This window comes from Mus musculus, chromosome 1 (genome assembly GCF_000001635.26).
Source record: "Mus musculus strain C57BL/6J chromosome 1, GRCm38.p6 C57BL/6J".
Lineage (NCBI taxonomy): Eukaryota > Metazoa > Chordata > Mammalia > Rodentia > Muridae > Mus > Mus musculus.
In genome coordinates, this window is record NC_000067.6 from 36,761,387 (window position 1) to 36,783,669 (window position 22,283).

Below are 22,283 nucleotides of genomic sequence, written 5' to 3' on the forward strand. Positions count from 1 at the left end.
TTCCTGCCTCCAGCTTCCTGCTCTGTTTGAGTTCCTGCTCCAACATACTTCGATAATTAGCTGTGGAAGTATAAGCCAGGTAGACCCATTCCTCCCGAACTTGCTTTGGTCACTGTGTTAATCACAGTAATAGCAACCTTATCTAGGACAGGAACACATTGGGGACCCCTCCTTTCCAGAACTTGCCCTTCCCCCAACACTCCAGGTGCCCCCCTCAGGTGGGGGCTCACTGTGGGAAGCAGCCTTTGCCCCAATCCCTGGCTGCTACAATCCCCACCTTCCTCTTGTGTTCCCGACACCCTGCGGCTGGTACTGCGTGACCCCGGAAATGTGCTCTGCCCCGCCAGGAGCATGTGGCCTGTGATTTTCCTTCCACACAGCATTTTGTTGCTTTGACGTCAACTTCAAACACGGCTCTCTTTCCTGTCTTCGCATCAAGGAAATAGGCTGAGCTGCAAAGAAAGGTGCTGGTGAGAAAAAGTGCTCTGGGGACACCAGGCCTTCCGGCTGGGCCCTGCCGTACCCTGTGAGCTGTGATAGCCTCGAGGGTGTCCAGGTGAGTGGCCACCCTTTAGCCTTTGGTGGAGGGAGTGTGACTGGGTGTCACTCCCTTACTCTGATCTCTGTGTGAGGAGGGTGGGGTCCGCAGGGGCCTGAGGCTGGGCTTGGGTAGGCCCAAGTGGTAGGGACCTGAGACTTTGCAATCGGTGGAGCTAAGGGGCGCCCTTGGGGAAACAGGTCACCCGAGGGGTGCCGGTGTCTTTTTCTGGGTTCCTAGACTCCTGTTGGGTCGGCTCCTTGGCTTTAGAAAGCAGCACAGGCAGGCTGGTACAATAGGCCTGTGAGCTTGGACAACAGAATGTCAGTAGCTCTGGAGAGGGGCTCGAGTCAGGCTCCACTCGGAGTCAGGTCATGTTAAAGCAGGGGAAAGGAACTATCACTAGATCTCTGCTCCGTAGCTGTGTGCTCTTGACAGTTGTCTTGGCCTCTCTGAATCTGCATTTAAAAAACAGATACAGAGTTGGCTGCCTGTTAAATGCTTGCCTTGTTTGTTGGCCAAGAGGCTGGAAGAGGTATCTCAGACAGTGAGGCCTGGCAGAAAATAGCAGGGTTCCTGTGAACGGTCACAGTGACATTCATTGCTCTTGTCTTAGCTAGGACATCAAACACACAGTAGGTGTTTACTGAAGCCTTGCTGAAAGATTGGGGTCACCAAGTCCTAAGTTGGAAAATCGAAGGTGTCACCTGCTAAGGTTCCTCTGACAAACCCAAAGTTCACCTGACCTTCAGTTTTGCCTTTGCAACCCCCGCAGATGCTCTGGTGGGCCAGCAGCCTGGAGGGTGTTAAAGTTTACACTTTTTAGGGCCAGGGGCCTGGGTCCATTTAGATCTGCCTGCTCTTTATTGCTGTGTGACCTTGGGCAAGTCACCCCACCTCTCTGTGCTTTCACAGTTTCTGTATCTGACACCTCATTCAGTGTTCAGGGACATAGGTGCCATATAGTTAATAGGTTGTTAGGATGCTAATTGTTATCATTAGCTCTGGAGGGTCTCAGGCCCTGATCACAGATTCTGGAAACTTCCACGAGGCCTGCAGCATCTGAACCACCCTATACTGACCACCCCTGCTCAGGCCCAAGGACCACAGGAACGGGGTCATGCTGACCTAAAGCCAGCTGACGCCGCCTGTCCCCAGTGGGCACTAGTGTCTGGAGATGTTTTTGGTATTAACTTGGGCAATCCCGGCATGCAATGGGTAGATGTCAAGAATGCTGTCAAACACCCCTTCCCACGGCCCTTCCCTCACCATTCCTCTACTCTATGGGCACTGTCCTGGGTCGCCCCAATGTTTTCTACCTATCTTTTACTGTCCTATAGCTGGATATCTAGAGAGCAGAAGCTGCCTTGCTTAGGGGGGTCACGTCATTTCTAGAATCCAGTCAGTGGAGGCTGGGCTGGGGTTCTGACCATTCTGCGGGGTTGGAGGGACATTGCCCCATCAATTGACATATGCTCAGCGAGCTAGATTTAAGACCATCTCTGGCCCCCACCAGCCTCAAGGCCTTGGCAGTCCAAGTAGTTCGGCTGCAGTGTTGGGGTCTGCGGGGACATGGAGTCCCCGGGGACTTGGCTCAGAGCTCTACGGTCTCTTCTGCACCGTATTAGTTGGAAACATCAGTTTCTGTTGGGCCTGAGTGACTGTGGGTCAGGTTGCGTGCCTGGCATAGCTTCTCCGAGCCTCAGTTTCCCCAGATGAGGAATGGCAGTATCGGTCCCCAGGTGGCAACTGTGCTGAGGAGCAGGTTAAGTGGAGTAGATCCTAAAGGATGCCCCACAGCCTCGTAAGGAATCGCCGGCCTTGTTCTCTGTGTGGGAGGAAGCGGGGGCTAAGACAGAAAAGGGGCTGCTGTGGTCTGTGCCCGGAGGAGCCAGGCTCAGGGCAGTCATAGAAAGAGCAACAGACAGTGACCGTGAGGGCTGGGTTGTGGGAGGTGCGAGCTGAGGAAGGCTCCCCCTCCTAGGCACCTGATGCATCCTAGGAAGGATGGGGTAGGGGGGCATGGCAACATGAACTTTTCTAGCAGAGAGAGGCAGCTGGAATCCTGGCATAGAGCCAGGACAAAGGCATGGCTGGCTTTGATCCCTGAGCAGATCTTCTCACCTGTGTGCTAGATGGTAAAGCCCCCAGGCCTCCTATTCCCAGCCCTCCTTGTGACCCTCATGCTTGCCAGGCCCTTGAAGGGGTATCCCTGTTCATTACAGCCAATGATAGTCCTTCTTGGCTCCTGGATGTTTAGTGGCAATGAAAATGAAGCATGCAAGGGACCAAGATGTCAACATATTGATACATGTGTATCATATTTAGTGGTAACGCTAACCAGGAGATGAGCTTGGTGTGGAGAACCACCTAGAGGCTGTGCTATAGGGAAGTCAGGGGACAGACCCGAATGGAATGGAGGAAGGGGGTATCTAAGCAGTGCAGAGGCCCACAGCTTGGACCATATTGTTGCGCTTCCACTGAGGGGCTTGAGCAAATGGACTGAGCAGGTTCCTGTGGTGGGAGGGAGGACAGAGTGGGTGTGTTAGCACAGGAAGGAACTGTGCTTGGGAGCTTGGCAGCTCTGAGCGGCATCCTTGGCCCTGTCTCAGAGCATCCGGGAGCCCAGCTTTCTGGCCGGGTCCATACCACCATTCTCTAGGAGATCTGAGACCCTGGGATGCAAATCTGTCTTGGAAAACCAGGAAGGAGCCTGTTACCCTCTGTGGTGTGCTTACTACAGGTAACTGCAGGCACTGGTGCTTATTGTATGATATAGATGGGACTCTGCTGAGCAAGTGTCTGTCGTGAGGAGCTGGATGTGGCCTAGAAATAAGCAATTGTGACTTCAGAGGACTCCGGGTAAAGGCTATGGGGTTCAAGGTGGAGGGAGAGCACAGGGGGCTAAAACAGGGAGAGAGTGATTCTGGATAAGTAAGAGAACGTCCGCAGACCAAGTGTGACGGCACATGCGAGTGGTCCCAGTACTTGGTGGGTAGAGGCAGGAGGGTTGGTATATAGAAAAGCCTTGTTTCAAGAAAGCAAAGTGTGGTGTGGTGGGAGGCTGGGAATATAGCTGAGTGGCTAAAGTTTGTCATACCAGGAAATGAGCTTGACATGGTGGTTGCTAAAGCCAATACCAGACTCAGTGTTGAATTCAGGCAGAGGATTATGTATCTCTGTTAAGGTAGCTGGAGGCAACTGGGTCCTCAGGATAGCCCAGAAGGCCTTTCAGGAGTCCCTTCCCCAGCTTCTTGATGTCCCTGGATTTGGCAACTTCCTCCAGGTCGGGTGGGTCAGATTCACAGCAGTAGACGTATTGGGGGTGGGAACATGGAAGGCCAGGGAACTTCCTGCTCAGTTCTGGGATGATTTACAGCCTTTCTACGGCCACTGGATGCAGGGATGGTGTTCTGGACATAGCCTTCCTGCTCACGGTTTCCCAGAGGAACCATCCACGGTCTTCTGGGTAAGGTTATGGCGTGGAATGCGGTCGTGAGTCCCTAAGTAATGCCAAGGTTGTCGTGGGTGACATTGGCCAGGGGGCCCAGCACTTGGTGCTCTAGGAAGTAGTGTGACAATCCTGAAGGAATCATGCTTCCTGTGGTTCACGTAGGGGCATCAGCCTAGGGGCCGGAGATGATGGCCCTCTGGGTTCCACACTGCGAGTGTGCTTTGGCCTTCTTCGTGGAGTTGAAGACACCAGTAGACTCCATCTTGGCAAGCTCTCCTTCCTGGAAGATGGAGGTGACCTTCCTGTTGATGATAGTCTCCCATTCTCGGCCTGTGCTGTGGATTTGCCATGAGTAGAGTCATAAGGGAACACTACATCGTGTAGACCATCAGTGAGGTCGCAGATGGAGCAATCACAACTTTTCAGAGTTGAACACAGCCATGGCGAATAGGTGCCCAACCTGGACATGTCTGTTTACTCTGGCTTTCACTGTCATGTCTCAGGGCACTGCAGGAGAAGATATGGTGGTAATCCTGGGATGGGGAGGAGCAAAGACCATAGTAGGCTTCTTCACCCAAGCCCTGCTTGCTTCCTCCTCTGATGAGGCCCTCGGATCAGCCCAGACAGGGTCCAGGGTCCTGGTGGGCTTGAAGAACACACTCAAGACAGATAAGTGGTCTAAAAAAGAGATGATGCTCTGAGTCCAGGTTTGCACTGGGAGGCTGCGAGTGAGCCGGCTGGCTCCTGGGAGCAGCTGGACCACACTGGTCTGGCCTGGTTGCAGGCGGGAGACAAAGACTTTTGCTAACATCTTGCCCCTAGCCCTTCATCTTCTGCCTTTTTCTGTCATCTTCCTCTGGTCTCAGCATCTCTCACTACAGTATCCCTAAAGACTTGGTTCCCATGTTGCATGAATACGAGGAGAATGAACCAGGAAAGCTAGGAAGGTGGATATAGACACATGCCTGGATGCAGGCAACTCTGGGATGGCTGGCTGTCGGTAGGGCATGATTGTCATGATGGCTGTCACAGTAGTGGGACAAAGGATGGAGGAAAAACAGGGTAAACTCCTACCTCTGGGCCACCTTGGCCTTTGGTCTGAGATGCCAGTCTTGGCTTAGAGCCTTGTACTAGACCCCGAGATCCAGCCCTCCTCAGCCTCTCTTCTATAACTAACATCTGATTACCCAGGCTGCACCTGTGGCCATGTGGGACAAAGCTGCTCAAAGTGTGTGACTGACAGCTTCCTGCCACAGCTTCCTGCTCCAGAGACCATCCTTGTTACTGACCCCCCCTCCCCAGAACATGTCCCCACTCCCCGACCCCTGCTGTCCTATCCTGCAGCCTCATACTCTGAAAAGCAGCCTTAGGAGCCTCCAGGAAGGGCTGTCTGCATCTGGGGAGATGGAGAGGGCCAGGGAAGGCAAACTCAGAAAAGTCCTGCATAGACAGACATCTGGAAGTGGGTCTGAAGGAAATCAAGCAACCCTGCCCGGTTGGAGCAGAGTGTGGAGGAGTTTTGATCCAATGAGGGAGCCATAGTAGGTTCTTGAGCAAAGGAGACCATGGTGACAAATCACCCAGGAGCAGCATGCAGGCCTCAGAGCTCAGCTCAAGTGGAAACAGACAGTGGAGGACTCAGCTAACCACAGGCATTCTGCGGCTGAGATCTGGGTCTGTTTGTATTAATAGAAACAGTTGGTGGAGATCAAAGGAGATGGTGGTGACACAAGCCAGCATCAGGTTAGAGATCTGGCTCTGGGGAGATGCATGTATAGTTTGGGTAGCTATGGTGGGATGACCAAGTAAGGGGGCAAGGCTGGGAAAGGGGAGAGACAGGGAAAGAGAGGAAGGGAGAGGGAGGGAGGGAGGGAGAGAGAGAGAGAGAGAGAGAGAGAGAGAGAGAGAGAGAGAGAGAGAGAGAGAGAGAGAGAGAGAACACAAAGAACACACAGGAAGTATAAGGGCCAAAGAGGACAAGCCAAAGACTTTGTGAGGACCACAGAGATCTGAGATCAAACAGAAGGGAGGAGACATGACACCCATTCCCCAGAGGACCTGGCGTGGAGCAGCAGGTGCTTGCCTAGTACCTCCCTAGCTAGGGGTGGAGCAGGGCACCAGGCTAGATGAGAGCCAGAATGGGAGTCGTCAGATGGAGACCGGAGGGAAGCCGACCTGATTGTTGTAAGTTTTCCTGCCTCTGTTCTTACTGAGGGCGTGAACACGTCTAAACTTCCCAGCTGCTCTTCCCACCCTTTGTTTAAAAATGGAGGTCGTTTACATCCAGTGGTGTCTTCGGACCGCCCGTGGGAAAGGTCTGATCTGACAGATGTGTGCAGGGGAGAAGCAGCCACTTTTGCCAAACTGTAGATTATTCTCTAATTCCTTCAGGTCCCTGTAGTCGCCCCCACCCGTTGCCGCTGACAGAACTCCCTGCCACAGTTCTGACAGCCTGGTTGGCAGCCATTCTTTGCTTTGGTCACAGGGCATGCTGCTGTGCCGTCTACACTGGAGGCACCTGCCTCTTTCTACCTGTTGAGAAATATTTACGTCACTTTCAGCGTTTGACAGTTTTAAATAAAAATTGCTATAAAACTTCCTTGGAGGCTTTTCTATCAGGTTCCATTTTTTTTTTTTTTTAAGGAGCCTGGAACTTGGTGGCTTGTTTCAGGTAGTCTCATGAAATACTCTCTGAAAAGACTCTTTTTAAAAATGGTTCTCTTGGGGCTGGAGAGATGGCTCTGTGTTGAAGAGACTGGCTGCTCTTCCAAAGGACCTGGGTTTTATTGCTAACATCTGAATGGACTCATAAATGTCTATAACGCCCACCCTCTTCAGATCTCTGTGGCCACCAGGCACACATATGATCTACAGACATACATACATGCACACAAAAACACTCATATACATAAAACAAAATTGAAAACATTAAAGGGTCCTCCCTCCCTCCCCTCCCTCTCTTTCATTGTTTGGTTTTCTGAGACAGGGTCTCATTATCTCAGGGGCCTTAACTGTATCCCAGACTGGCCTGGAACTCAGTCCTACAGGCTCAGCTTCCCGAGTACTGGGATCACAAGTGTGTATCACCAGGCCAGTTTGGAAACTACCCTTCTCCCAGTGGAAAGACCAAGACTGCAGTGCCATTGATGGTGTGGGTTTCTGATCACTGCTTGCAATTAACTATTGTGGGGCTGGGTAGTCCATAGCTTCCCTCGCTGCTTCTGTGTCATGTGATCAGCAGCCCCGGAGCCTGCCCCACCCAAGTATCTTCTTCAGCTTCAGCCTCTATCCCTGCCCCTCCCTGGACACTCCTATCGGACACAGCCTTTCTCTGTTACCAAGCCTGTCCTTATACCCGGGTGCCTTCATTTGCATAAGGAGGACACTGAGTCGCTTCCGAGTCTTCCCGGGTCAGCTCAGTAGGTAACAGGCAGTTGTTATGATAAGCTAATTGTTTTCAACATTGCAGAAAAGCAAGAATACTGAGAGTGGAAAGAGTGAATGGTCTCACATTCAGCCCTGGGTCCTGCAGCTCACATTCTGCTCCGCTTATCAGCTTATCAGAGAGATCAGCCCTCATTATTCACAGATTCCATATTTGAGAATTCACCTTCGGGCTAAACTTTGCAATCCTCAAAATAATATGGTGTTTCCCCCCACGATTTGCAGATGTACATTGAATGGAAAGAATTATTGAGTCACAGATGATAACTTCACTACGGAGCATGAGCAATACAGGGCTCTGCTGCTTGCTCCTGTGGGGTGGCACATTTCTTGGGCCTTCCCATATGAGGCAGAGGTTCTGTGATAGATCCAGCCCAGCAATGTGTTTTCAACCAGATGTTGTGAAATACACCACACACACACACACACACACACACACACACACACACACACACACGAGTACAGCTGGCTCTGATGGGATCTCAGGTCAAAGGCCTGCCTAGGACATGCCTTTAAGCCCGGTGTACTGGTGCAGGTTTACATTCCCAGTAAATGGGAGGTGGAGGCAGGAGGATCAAGAGTTCAGTCTCAACCACATAGTGACTTTGAGGCCAACCTGGGCTCAGCACTGTGTGGTTCTCCTTGACGGAGCAGATACAATAAATCTTAATGCACACTGAAATTTGATTAATTCAGACACTGGTGTAACCCAAGCTTGAACAAGATACAGGATACTAGCAGCCTTCCAGGGAGTTCAGGGTAGACAATTTAAAATCACTTGCCTATCATATTATCTGTCTATCTGTCTGCCTGTTTGTTCATCTATCTACCTCAGATCTGTCTAGCATGTATGTATCAATATACCATATATTTATCTCAGATCTATCATCTATGTCTGTCTATCTATCTGTCTGTCTCAGATTTGTCTATCATCTATGTTTCTATGTATCTATATACCTATCTATCATTCTTAGATCTATTATCTATGTGTCTGTCTATCTGTCCATCTGTCCATCCATCCACTCATTTATCCATCCATTTACCCCAAGCTGACCTTAAATTCATGTGACCCTCCTGCCTCAGCCTCTCAAACGCTGGGGTAGCATACTCGGGCCACCATGCTTTTCTGTCTCTTCTCCCTAACCACAAACCCCATTTCGTCCTCATGGTTGCATCAGACTTAACATTAGAGTAAAATCCTGACTTTTAACAATCTGTCTATGGATGGATAGTCAGATTAGCTCTTACTTTCTGAAGCTGGTTCTGGCAGGCAGAGGGGTGGGGACAAAGGGAATTACAGGAGACCAAGGGCATCCTCTGGGAAGCAGGGAAGACTGGGGCCAGGTTCCCTGCTGAGCAGTTAGTTAGCCTTGCTCTGCCTTACACTCTCCCCTCCTGTTTTTGTTTTGTTTTATTTTTTCAAGACAGGGTTTCTCTGTGTAGCCTTGGTTGTCCTGGATCTTGCTCTGTAGATCAGGCTGTCCTTGAACTCACAGATCTACCTGCCTCTGCCTGCCAAATGCTGGGATTAAAGGCGTGGGCCAACACCGTCCAGCTTCCCCTATAAGTTTTTTTTTTTTTTTTTTTTTTTTTTTTTTTTGAGATGGTTCCACCTTATCCTCATGCTCTGAGCTAGAGGGGGAGGCCCTTCTAGCCATGGTAACCTCATTCTCTCATATCATTCTTTAAAACCCAGACTTCAATCTATAATGGTAATGGTCACGCCTATCACACTATTGACCGCCACCTCCCGTGTGTGTGTGGCCTTCGAAAGGGAAGGGAATGACATATCTTTGGAAACTGAAGGGTCAGTTCAGACCTGGGGACCTTCGGGGTGTCTGGATGTTGTGCACAGGTCCCCAAAAAGTCAGAAGTGGGTTTCAGAAGTGGGTGCCAGGACAGGGTAGCTCCTCTCTGGAACTGACTCCCGTGCAAAGATGAGGCACCATGATGGCCCTGAAACGCCTTTGCACCCACAGGGTCCAGCGATGCCCGATCCCGCGGCGCACCTGCCATTCTTCTATGGCAGCATCTCGCGGGCTGAGGCCGAGGAGCACCTGAAGCTGGCAGGCATGGCCGACGGGCTGTTCCTCCTGCGCCAGTGTTTGCGCTCCCTGGGCGGCTACGTGCTGTCGTTGGTGCACGACGTGCGCTTCCACCATTTCCCCATCGAGCGCCAACTCAACGGCACGTACGCCATCGCGGGCGGGAAGGCGCACTGCGGCCCGGCCGAGCTCTGCCAGTTCTACTCTCAGGACCCCGACGGGCTGCCCTGCAACCTGCGTAAGCCGTGTAACCGGCCGCCCGGACTGGAGCCACAGCCCGGGGTCTTCGACTGCCTGCGTGATGCTATGGTGCGCGACTACGTGCGCCAGACCTGGAAGCTGGAGGTGAGGGCGTGGTCAGAGGGGGAGTGGGCGAGGCATGGAGGCTGATGCTGTGTCTTCATTGGCTTGCAAGATGCTCTGAGGCCTGGGATTTGGAAGTGACAGAATGCTGAGGCCCTAGTTGAGCCCATGACCTGGAAGGAGGACTTGCAGGTCCAGGCTTGCGCAGCCTGAATGATGCTGTGGTGCTTCACCATCTATGATGCGCCTGAAGGTGCCAGAGAGGACCATGAAGGGCAGGCCTGTGGCCTACAGAAGGATGGCAGACAGAGACTATAGGCTGTAGTCCTCAGCATGTGCTATGCTTGAGCAGGAAATTGTGTAGGACCTTGAAGCTGATGAGCTTCAAGCTGGCCTAGAAGGTGAAGCCTAGGCACGGTGCCTCCCTGGGTGGATTAGGAAGGAGACCTTAGAGCTGACAGAGGTTCCTCCAACAGCTTTCAGACACACTCTAGGGATGCCTAGGTGGGTGGGTTCCTCTTACGGAACAGGTGTTCTGGAAAGTACAGAGCAAGCAAGTGGGTTCTGGTGGCTGGCCACTTGGCCACTCCCATAACGCTCCTCTTTCCTCCTCCTCAGGGCGATGCACTAGAGCAGGCCATCATCAGCCAGGCCCCACAGGTGGAGAAGCTCATTGCTACCACAGCCCACGAGCGAATGCCCTGGTATCACAGCAGCCTGACTCGTGAGGAGGCCGAGCGCAAACTCTATTCCGGCCAGCAGACCGACGGCAAGTTCCTGTATGTGGGGCATGGGAGTGCAGTTGATGAGGGGCCAGGGCTTATTGGTTGAAATCCTGGGGGCCAGGTGGGCAGGCAGACCTGAGTGTGCACGTGGGCTCGAAGAGCAAATATGTCTGTGTGCACATGCGCAGAGGTACTTTGATACGGTAAAGTCCTTACAGTGAACTGGAAGGACTCCAGAGCTGGAGTCACCTGCATTGAGCCTAGCTTTTTGCTGCCTGTAGGCTACGGGCTGGGTAGCAGGCAATGGTATGGATTAGACAGGGAGGATGTTGAAGGAATCTATTCTATAGATGCCAGCAGTGTCTGCCTGAGACCTGTGTAAAGAATCTCAGGAATCAATGTGTGTAGAGCAGTAGCGTAGGCAAGTTAGATATGAGCCCTTGTGTTCCTGCGCGATGCTATGGTGTGTGACTATGTGCGCCAGACCTGGAAGCTGGAGGTGAGGGCGTGGTCAGAGGGGGCGTGGGTGGGGCATGGAGGCTGATGCTGTGTCTGTGTGTCTGAGCCATGGCAGGGGTCATTCATGAGTTTCTTACAGTCAGAGTCTGAAGCTCTTTTTTTTTTTTTAGAAGCCTGCTGAACATTCAAAAGCCAGGGCCAGGTGCTACTTCCTTGCTTGGGTGTGGGTGTTTTAAGTATAAATGTTATTCAGATATCAGCCAGTCACTAGGCATCCAGATAGGAGAGTTGGTGCCTGCCTCTCTCTGTGACCCCAGAAAGCCCAGTGTTTATATCAAGTAGCCTGGGGGACAGTCCCTAGGGCCTCTCTGCGATGAATCATTGCTCCGCCTCCTCCCCCAGGGCTGTTCCCTTTCCCAGGATCTGCTTGAAGAACTAACCCTTGACCCTCAATGTGGTCTGTGCTGAGAGCCTGCAGGTCTCCCCAGAGATAGCATTCTCTCCTGGACTTTGCTGTCAGTGGAAAGGGAAGAGTGTGTATAATACCAGACTGGAGAGAGGGATCAGCGGTTCCCAGCACCTGCGGCACGGCTTACATTCACCTGTAACCACAGCCCCCCTCCCCCTGCACTCACAGGCACATACCCCACTTCCCATACATACAATTAAAAATAATAGCTGGGCAGTGGTGGTGGCACACGCCTTTAATCCCAGCACTTGGGAGGCAGAGGCAGGCGGATTTCTGAGTTCAAGGCCAGCCTGGTCTTCAGAGTGAGTTCCAGGACAGCCAGGGCTACACAGAGAAACTCTGTCTCGAAAACAAAACAAAACAAAACAAAAATGGTAAAGTGGATCTGGGGGAGAGGGGAGATATGGTGGGATGGAAATGGGGGGAATGAAGAGGGGGAAACATGGTTGGGATGTATTGAAAACAAGAATTAAAATAAATAATGAAATAAAAGAAAGACATTTTAAAAATGTATATCTACACATACATTTATATAATGCACATATTGTATATACATACATGCATGTATATTTTATTTTGCCTGACAGTTGGAATATAAATTGTAGGGATATTTCTAATGCTTTTGAGGGAGGTGTTTTTCTATCTTTCTTTCTTCACAATGTGGGGATTGAAGCCACGACTTTGCCTACTGTAGGCAAACACTCTACTACTGAGATCTATTCCCAGTTAGCCCTGAGAAATCTCTTAAATTCTGATTAATGATAATTTGCTGGGGCTGGGGATGTAACTAGTGATGGGGTGTGTGCTCAGCACGCACACAGCCCAGAGTTCAGGCCCCAGCACCATGGTTTAAGAAAAAAAGATGAGGTTCAACTTAGGAGTACAGTGTGTGTGTGTGTTTAATTTAAAAAGTATTCTTTTTAATTATGTAAATACACAGGTATCTGTGTGTCGGGATGCTCACATGTATGCAGGTGACTGAGGAGATGAGAGGCGTCAGACCGGCCTGACACTAGAGTTAGAGGCAGTTGTGATACTGGGAGCTAAACTTGGGTCCTCTGCAAGAGTGACTGCTGAGCCGTCTCTCCAACCAGAGAAGACAATCTTTGGATAACTTATATTAAGCATCTCCCCCGCATCCAGTCTAAGAGGAGACCTTTGCATTTGTATCAGTTAGCTTTTGCTGTGTAACAAACTGTCCCCAAATTTATTAACTCTAACCCTGCCATGTGTTTACAATTTTTGTAGGCCCTCTGAGCAGTTCTGTTTAGGTCAGCTCGGCTGGGATTCAGAAGGTTGGAGGGGGCACTAGTTAGGGTTAACATACTAGTTAGGGTTAACATACTAGTTAGGGTTTACACTGATGCTCTGCAACACCATGACCAAGGCTACCTGGGGAAGAAAGAGTTTATTTGGATTACACTTCCAAATCACTGCTCACCATCAAAGGAAGTCAGGGCAGGAAGTCAAACAGGGCAGGAACTGGGAGGAGGGAGCCATGGACAGTGCTGTTTACTGGCTTACTTCCTATGGCCTACTCAGCCTGCTTTCTTATAGAACACAGGACCACCACCAGCCCAGGGATGGCTCCACCCACAATGGGGCCCTCCCTCCTCAATCACTTATTAAGAAAATGCCCTACTGATTTGCTTACAGCCCCATCTTATGGGAGGCGGTTTGTTGATTGAGGTTTTCTCCTCTCAGATGACTTGTGCCAAGTTGACATAAAACTCTCCGTCCCATGTGGTAAGTGGGAGTTGGAGCCTCCAGCAGCAGAGACTGGCTATGACTGGTGATCATTTAGCAAAACTGTACTGCCCAAAGGTGACGCTGGCAAATATTTTACACAACAAAGAGTTGTTTAGAACAGGCTTAGAGCTAGTAGTCAACTGAGATAAGAGAAACTTCAGAAAAAAAACCGAGCCAACAGGTGAATAAAAGAGGCTTGTGGGACCAGTGCTGTTGGGGAGCATGGTGGCGGGGGGGGGGGGGGGTTGGAGTGGGGGGGGTGTGGAGGGTATGGCAGGGGCGGTACTGGGGCTGGCAGAGAGACAAACACAATTAAACAGTGGTATCATAAGGGGCAGTGAGTGACTCATTTAGGGAACAGCAAGAGACCAAGAAAAACTATGAAGAGCCAGATTCCTAGATTAGTTGAGGCTGGCTTTGGCTGGAGACCCTGGCAGGTTCCTTGTGAACCTTTATCATCAGCTATGAGGATGGAAATGCCTGCTTGCTCCCTGGTCCCATTTGGTTGGAGCACTTCTGTCCATCATTTAACTCCAAGGCGATACCTAGCTTTAAAACAATGATGTGTGTCTTGCAGGCGACAGAAAGATGGATTTCCATTTCTTGATCCATTCAGCCAGTCTGTGTCTTTTGATTGGAGGATTGAGGGCATTGATATTTATTATTGGAATGTGTTCATTGTGGCCATCACATTGTTGATGTTTGTGTTCTCAGTGTTACTTTCTGTTTTAATAATTATGCCTTTATATCTCTCTCCACAGTCTGCCTGCTATACTTATTCCTCTCTTTGCTTCAATAAGGCTTTGTGTGTTTTCTTTAAGTTTGGCTATACAATATTTTTTATTATTTGAACTATTTATTTATTCATTTAATGTGTGAATGCTCTGCTGCATGTACACCTGCATGCCAGAAGAGAGCATTGGATCCCACTACAGATGGTCATGAGCCACCATGCAGTTGCTGGGAACTGAACACGGGACCTCTGGAAGAGCAGTCAGTGCTCTTAACCACTGAGCCATCTCACCAGCCCTTAGATATACAAATTTTAAGGCTATTTATGTTATAGAAGGTTTTTCTCTCTCCTTTCTTCATGGCAGATAGTTTTGCTGGGTATGATATTTTAGGTTGTGTCTTAGAGTTTCATTGCTGTGAACAGACACCAACCAAGGCAATTCTTATAAGGACAACATTTAATTGGGGCTGGCTTACAGGTTCAGAGGTTCAGTCCATGATCATCAAGGTGGGAAGTTTTCTTCTATGATCTTGTTGAAGAACTTATCTATGCCAATAACTTGAGATTCCCCCCACGCCCTCCCCACTCCCACCTCCGCCCCTGTCTATGCCTATAGTTCTAGGGCTTGATTTTTTTCATGATGTCCCAAAGATACTATTTTTAAAGTTTGTGTGTGTGTTCCTTGGGTATGTGGTCTAGACCCTCTACTTTATCTTTGAGATCTAATATTCTATCTTCTGCTTGATATATTCTACATGTATGGCTTTCCTTTGAGTTTTCTAGTTGGGCTTCTCAGTTCCATCTTCATTCTGGCTTGAGTTCCCTTCAGCATTTCTATCCTGATGGACACTGATTGCCTTCCTCCTTCCCTCAGCCCCGTGCTTGTGGTTCCCTAGGCATCACTCAGGCAGTTTTCCTCCTCAAGCTCTCTCTCAACAACATCACTGAACTATTCCTTAGTGTCTTCTCTAAGCTCCTTGAATGCCTTGATGAAGTTTATGATTGGCTACATTCTATGTCTTGGAGTTCATCCAGCCTAGAGGTTCTCAACCTTCCAAACGCTGCGACCCTTTACTGCACTTCCTTATGTTGTGGTGACCCCTCAACCATAAATTTATTTCCGTTGCTTCTTTATAACTGTAATTTGGCTACTGTTATGATTCGTGATGTAAATATCAGTGCTTTCCAGTGATCTTAGGAGACCCCTGTCTTTCTATCCCCAAAAGGGTCAAAGCCCACAGGTTGAGAATTGCTGATGTAGGCAATCCTCATTGGCAAACATGTCTACAGGATTGGTAGGATTTGGAGAAAAGATAGTGGCATGATTGGTATTCTTGTGATGACATCTGAGTTGTGACTTCCTTTGTTCTGAATTTGTTATGGACAGAGCAGGTTGGGGAAGAGAAGGTGTTGGGAAGGTTGGGTCTAGAGACTGGAAATAGCTTGGATGGAATGAAGGCAGGTGGGCAAAGGGCCTGGGTTTTCTGTTCCAGGCCTGGAACATGGGAGTAGATCAGTTTGATATGACTTGGGAAAGTCCTGTGGTTTGGGGACCTAGGTAGGGACGATCCTGGGTCGAGCCTAGAATCCTCTACAGTGAAGGGTAGACTAGGCTGTGTGCTGGATGTAGGACCCAGGCTAAATCTAGTGGCTTATAAAAAAAAGGTATAGCTGGGGAGGTAAGGGGTACTCACTGGGCTGGATCCTGGAGGAGGACAGAGGAAGTTTGGGTAGCTAGAGGGTGGTGAAGGTGGCTTAGAAGGGGCCTGTGGGTGGTTGCAGGTACGACAGGTCCTTGTGGAGGCCTTGGCTGCTGTGCAGGCTCAGGGGGCCAGAACAGGCTGGGGTGCTGGCTGTGGAACCCAGGTTGTAGACAAATAAGGACTGGGCATTTGAGGGTACCACAGGCTAATGCCTCGAGGAGGACATGGAAAGTCTGAGTATGGAATGGGGTGGCGGAAACAGTGCCCAAATGAAGGACCTCTGACTTAGCATAGCTCTTATATTGTGCAGTGACACATCTCCTCCAACAAGGCCACACCCCTCCAACAAGGCCACAGCCCTCCAATAAGGCCACACCTCTTCTAACAAAGCCACACCTTCTCCAACAAGCCCATGCCTCCTAATTCTTCCCAAACAGTTCCACTCTCTGGGGACCAAGCATACATGACCTTTTGGGGGGCCATTCTCATTCAAACCATCAAAGTGGCTGATTGTCAGTCATGGGTGGTTAAGTAGTCCTCACATGATATTGTGTTGTTTGAGGTATTGAGTGACGTTTGCCATGGGGTTTCATGTGAGGTTGCCACTGTATGACTCTCAGTATGTTTGTTATAACATGTATGCATGTGAATGTGCACAGGGATGGAGGCCACTGTGTGTATGTGTGTGTGGCCATACACAGGGATTATGGGTCCCTATGTCCTTCATAGCTGAATGTACCCCTCATGATTGGGCACCCCTGAGGATAACGGCCTCTCAGTGGGTAGCAAGCGTCTCACTGCTGTGGAAGAACAGGTGGCTCCTGTGTATGGGTGACCCACCTCTACAGCTCCATATCCACTGTGGGCCATCAGTATTCCCCTGGGAAGAGATTCAGGTCTGCCTTTGGATCACCTCATGTCTACCTCTGTCCACTCTGCTTTCTCCTCTTTGTCTCCTTCCCCCACGGTCACCATAAGGCCAGAAGTTGGCTGACATCCAGCAGTGGCTTTCCCCACTCTCTGCTGTTGCTTTAGGAGATTCTGGGTATGGAGCCCATAGCATGTGTGTTAGTACCTGAGGCACAGGAAGTCCCCTCCATGTTGCTGTAGCAACATGTGACACCCTTCCCCCCACCCCCTTCAGGCTGAGGCCCCGGAAGGAGCAGGGCACATATGCACTGTCCCTGGTCTATGGGAAAACTGTATACCACTATCTCATCAGCCAGGACAAGGCTGGCAAGTACTGCATCCCCGAAGGCACCAAGTTTGACACGCTCTGGCAGGTAGGCTGCCCACATTCTGGGGAGAACCCCGTGATAGTGTGCTCAGTTTGGGGTGGGGGGAGGCCTCACCTGACACCCCTTCCCACAGCTGGTGGAGTACCTGAAGCTGAAGGCGGATGGACTAATTTACCGCTTGAAGGAGGTCTGTCCCAACAGCAGCGCCAGCGCGGCAGGTGAGGCGGGCAGAGACAGGAGGCAGGCAGGCATGTAGGGGGTCTGTCTCCCATACTTATTGTTCCCTTTGCTCCCTAACAGTTGCTGCACCCACCCTCCCAGCCCACCCATCCACATTCACTCAGGTGAGCCCGTGGCACCTCAGCGTTGAGACGTGACACTGGGAGGATGGGTGGGATGGAGGAGATGGCCATGCAGGGAGCTGTCCCTGGGGTGTCCTCAGCAGGCGTGGGTCTCATAAGAGGGCTGAGTCTCCCTGACTGCTGTTGACCCTGTGACCTTTAGCCTCAGAGACGAGTGGACACCCTGAACTCGGACGGATACACCCCTGAACCAGGTGAGCCGCAGAGGCAGAGCTGAGCATGCGCTTATGCCCACCCGAAAACAGGGTCCCTGGCTGGCCTGTGGGACTTAGCAAGAGTTGACAAAGCCAGAGCCATTGCCAGGGGTCTGTCCCATGCACAGCAATGCTTAGTCATCACGCCTGCCCATGGGCCTGTATATCCTAGTGTATGCCACGTGAGGGTGGGTACATCATGGCTTATGGCCGTGTGTCTGGTGTGTCTGAGCTTCCCGTGTCCTTTACGTGCCCTTCCCCCTCCCCCATTCCTCTCTAACCCGGGAGTGCATGACACCCGTATGTATACCCAGCACGCTTAGCGTCATCGACAGACAAGCCCCGGCCGATGCCCATGGACACAAGTGTGTACGAGAGTCCCTACAGCGACCCTGAGGAACTCAAAGACAAGAAGCTCTTCCTGAAGCGAGAGAATCTCCTCGTGGCGGACATCGAGCTTGGCTGTGGCAACTTTGGCTCCGTGCGCCAGGGAGTCTATCGCATGCGCAAGTATGGCGGGGCCTTCTGCCACAGCGTGGGTATCAGAGCAGAGGAGTTGTAGGAGCCATGGACCCCTGAGAGGGAGACACTGGCCCCCACTAGGAGGGCTTATGAAGTTATGCAGAGGGGAACCCCTTGTTGACTGGCCATGACAGGCCACGCAGGCACTCCCTGGGAAGGTGTCTCTGACTGAGACAGTTCAGGTATCTCTGGGAACGGATGGCTTGGCAGTGAACCAGAGGGTGCACGGTTGACGGGGGTTGGGGTGGGTGGGGTGGGGGTTGGGAGTGGAGGGTAGGGGGTGGTGGAGCAAGAGAGCCGGGTGTGGCCTGTGTTGGCCCAGTTCCCACCCAAGCTGTCTGTGGCCTCGCACCTGGGCAGGAAGCAGATTGACGTGGCCATCAAGGTGCTGAAGCAGGGCACAGAGAAGGCCGACAAAGATGAGATGATGCGAGAGGCCCAGATCATGCACCAGCTCGACAACCCCTACATCGTGCGGCTCATCGGCGTGTGCCAGGCAGAAGCACTCATGCTGGTCATGGAGATGGCGGGAGGCGGGCCCCTGCACAAGTTCCTGCTGGGAAAGAAGTGAGCCTGGGGGACACTCACGGGGTGGGGGAGTAGGGATGGGGGTGGGGGTGGGGGGAGAAATAGAGGAACACACACAAAGAGAGAGAGAGAGAGAGAGGGAGAGAGAGAGAGAGAGAGGCAGACAGAGAGGCAGACAGACACACGCACAGAGACACAGACAGACGCACACACAGAGACACACAGAGAAAGAGAAACAGAGAGACACACAGATACACAGAGAGACAGATAGGTATACACAGAGGCAGAGAGACAGATAGACAGGCACACAGAGACAGACACAGAGAGACAGACAAGACATACAAAGACATACACACAGAAATAAAGATACAGACAGACAGATAGACACAGACAGAGACAGACACAGAGACACACACACAGAGACAGAGAGAAATGGATAGACATACAGAGACACACAGAGACATAGACACAGAGACAGACACACAGAGAGATAGACACAGACAGACACAGACACACACACACACACAGAGAAATAAAGACACAGACAGACAGACAGACACAGACATACACAGAGACAGAGAGAAATGGACAGACACACAGAGACACACACAGAGAGACAGACAGACAGACACAGAGACACAAACAGACACACACACATACAGAGAGACACACACAGACAGACAGACACAGTGCACACCACCTGCCCTTACTTCTTCCTGGACATGCCTGCCCTATGTGTACTCTGACGCTCACACTCATGCTATAAAGAAGAGCTCCTGACTCTGTTTCCCCACGTGCACTATGGTGGCGATAGCAGGAACTGTGCCCAGGGTTCCTGTAAACATTGAACATGTAATAAAGCTCTTAGCATCTGGCACTGCCAACAAGGATGGTCTACATGCCAGCCACATCACTGATGCCCAGGTTTTCTACACCCATGCCCCATGGGAAGGGAGACTGACTCCACCATCCCCTCCACCCCAGGGAGGAGATCCCTGTGAGCAATGTGGCTGAACTGCTGCACCAGGTGGCCATGGGCATGAAGTATTTGGAGGAGAAAAACTTTGTGCACCGCGACCTGGCAGCCCGCAATGTTCTACTGGTCAATCGGCACTATGCCAAGATCAGCGACTTTGGCCTGTCCAAAGCCCTGGGTGCTGACGACAGCTATTACACAGTGAGTGCCACCCCAGTGGTGCCCAGGTGGAGGTGGCTGGTGGGGGAGGGTTCCCAAGCTCCGGTCCTAGCAGTTCCTCCCCGTCTCAGGCCCGGTCTGCAGGGAAGTGGCCTCTGAAGTGGTACGCGCCAGAGTGCATCAACTTTCGGAAGTTCTCCAGCCGCAGTGACGTCTGGAGCTATGGGGTCACCATGTGGGAGGCCTTCTCCTATGGCCAGAAGCCCTACAAGGTAGGCTGGGCAGTTTGGCAACGGTGGGCTGGGGAGGTGGACCCTGGCTCCTCACACACGAATGCCTTTGTCCCTGGCCTGAGCAGAAAATGAAGGGCCCCGAGGTCCTGGACTTCATCAAGCAGGGTAAGAGGATGGAATGTCCGCCGGAGTGTCCTCCTGAGATGTATGCACTTATGAGTGACTGCTGGATCTACAAGTGAGTTCCAGGGGGGCGGGGGGGGGGGGCGGGGATGTGGCCGTACAGCCCTGAGCCTAGCGAGGATCTCCTCAAGCCCAGGCAGCGCTACCTTTACCCTTAGTATTCCACTCACAGAGTCACACCCGGCTTCTTCCTTTAATCTGTCCCCATCTGTGCTTGGCTTCCCAACACACTGGCCCTGCAATGCAGCCACGGCCCTGCTGCCACCAGCACACAGTTCCCGGAGTCCTAGACCACCATGTCACACTGTCACCCAGTGCGTTGTTAGTGTCCCACATCTAGGACGACTTTCCAGTGCTTCATTATCAATCCCTACTGATTGATGGCCGACGCTCAATGACCAAGGACGCAGGGAAGCCACGAGTGCCGGGGCCAAATGCGTAATACACTTAATTCTCAGTCACTCGACGCCACCCAGACCAGATGACAAGGAGATACCCAAACAAGCTGCCCTGTTCCAACATTTGATATGCCTCGAAACAACCACGGCGCTGACTTTGGAACAGTCCGTGTGACAGGGATGGGTTGGTCGGTGCATCCCATTTCAATTCAGGCTAACTCAGCCTCTCTCAGAAAAGACCCACAACACCCAAGCCGGATCCCATCCCAGCACCACGAACCAGCTCCCCACCAGTCAAACCTGCTCGTGCTCTGATACCCCCATCCCAAACCACATACCCGCCTCTGTGTAAGCTTACACCTGGCTCATGTACCCAGCCTGTCTGTGTTTGACATCCTTGCTTCCTGTGGGCAGGACTGTCCACTCTGAAGTTTCTGTACCTCCTGGACAACACTCAATATGACATTGTTATCCGTGTTCTGTAAGGCAGCAGCTTTGCTTGTTAAGGCTGGGCGCCCCAGAATTCCATCCATCTCATACCAAGGAGACCTCATCCAACAGCCCTCCCTCCTCTGAGCCCCAAAAGTCTGCCCCAACTCCCTATCCCTTGGTACCTTTCTGCCCTCTGGCTGAGGCTGGGTTCTGGGTCTTCCCAACAGGTGGGAGGATCGCCCCGACTTCCTGACTGTGGAACAACGTATGCGGAACTATTACTACAGCCTGGCCAGCCGGGCCGAGGGACCCCCACAGTGTGAACAGGTGGCCGAGGCTGCATGTGGCTGAGCCCCAAGCCTCCCTACACCCTCTGTCCAGGATGACCTGTGTTCAGGAGCCCTATCGACTGTCCCATGTGATTCGCCCCGCCCCATGGGCTGGGGCTGATGGGATATTGGTAAACATCACCAGTGGGCTGAGAGGATGTGTGCTCCCAAAGTCTACTTCCGCTGTTTCTGAGTGGGAGCCCAGAGTCCTCCAGGGGTCACTGTCAGCATCAGAATAAACTCCACTTCTCTTGGCTGAGTATTCTCATCTTCCCTCGACCAGGGCCAGGAGCCTGGGAAGGGCTGGGCAATTGAGTGGAACCAGTAAGAAAAAAACGTAGCAATCTTGTCAGTAGGTCCAGCCCCATGGGGCCCCATGGAAGATAAGGCTGTGGAAGGGTTATCATCAGGGGAACGAGGTGTCAGGGCAAACTGGGAAATGGAGGCCAGGGTGGGTTTGAGTGCTAAGGGCTGTGTATGTCAGGGGCCTCAGCATCCCAGATTGGACACCATGGGCTCTTTTGTAACAGCTACACACCAGGATCAATCACCTGGAGAGGCTTTTACAGACTACCTGCTCCCCTCCCCAGCCAGCTGAAACAGGTTTTCTGGCCTCTTTAGGGGGTCCTCACACCCAGTTCTTATACTTGTCCTGACTGGGTTGTTGCCAGTGTCTGCCCCACACCTGCCCCGGCCCGCCCCCACAGTCACAGCTAGTCCATATCCCCAGGGTCAGTTCAGGTAGAGTCCCACTCAGAACTCCCCAAGTCTTACTGCCTCAGTTTCCCTACCCAAGAAATAATGGAGGGCATACCCCAACAGGTGAGGTGAGATGGAGTCAGGATTCTAATGGTTCGACTGTGCCTGCCACCTGTGCCCTCAGCGAGATTGGCTCCTCCCTCAGCAGCAAATCAGTGCCTCCTTCCCTTGGCCAGAGTGACTTGGGGATGGCAGGGTGCGGGGGTGGGGGGGCATATCACACTTAGAGCCAATGAGAGGTGAGATTTGCTGGGAATTCTGGGGAAGTAAAGTTTGTTGTTATTTGTGGTGGAAAGCCAGATGCTCTGGGAAGGTTCTGGAAGTTTTGTGAGGGTCACAGGAGAATTG

The 22,283-nt window shown here is 51.7% G+C and overlaps 1 protein-coding gene and 1 pseudogene across 5 annotated transcripts; one reads left to right on the forward strand and one right to left on the reverse strand.

Moving 5' to 3' along the window:
- Positions 1-411: 411 nt before the first annotated feature.
- Positions 412-21,435, forward strand: Zap70 (zeta-chain (TCR) associated protein kinase). Of its 5 annotated transcripts, none has more exons than NM_009539.3 (13): positions 412-556; positions 9,416-9,826; positions 10,403-10,563; positions 16,767-16,905; positions 16,994-17,078; positions 17,161-17,204; positions 17,365-17,416; positions 17,731-17,926; positions 18,299-18,505; positions 19,451-19,643; positions 19,733-19,873; positions 19,960-20,072; positions 21,075-21,434. In NM_009539.3, exons 2-13 carry the CDS (start codon positions 9,425-9,427, stop codon positions 21,196-21,198), a joined length of 1,857 nt encoding a protein of 618 aa, NP_033565.2. In that variant the 5' UTR covers positions 412-556; positions 9,416-9,424; the 3' UTR covers positions 21,199-21,434. The 5 variants fall into 5 exon arrangements, with proteins under 5 accessions (NP_033565.2, NP_001276695.1, NP_001276694.1 ...); NM_001289766.1 differs by lacking the exon at positions 412-556 and adding an exon at positions 3,129-3,281; NM_001289765.1 differs by lacking the exon at positions 412-556 and adding an exon at positions 5,548-5,735.
- Positions 3,632-4,497, reverse strand: Gm18828 (predicted gene, 18828; annotated as a pseudogene).
- Positions 21,436-22,283: the final 848 nt, after the last annotated feature.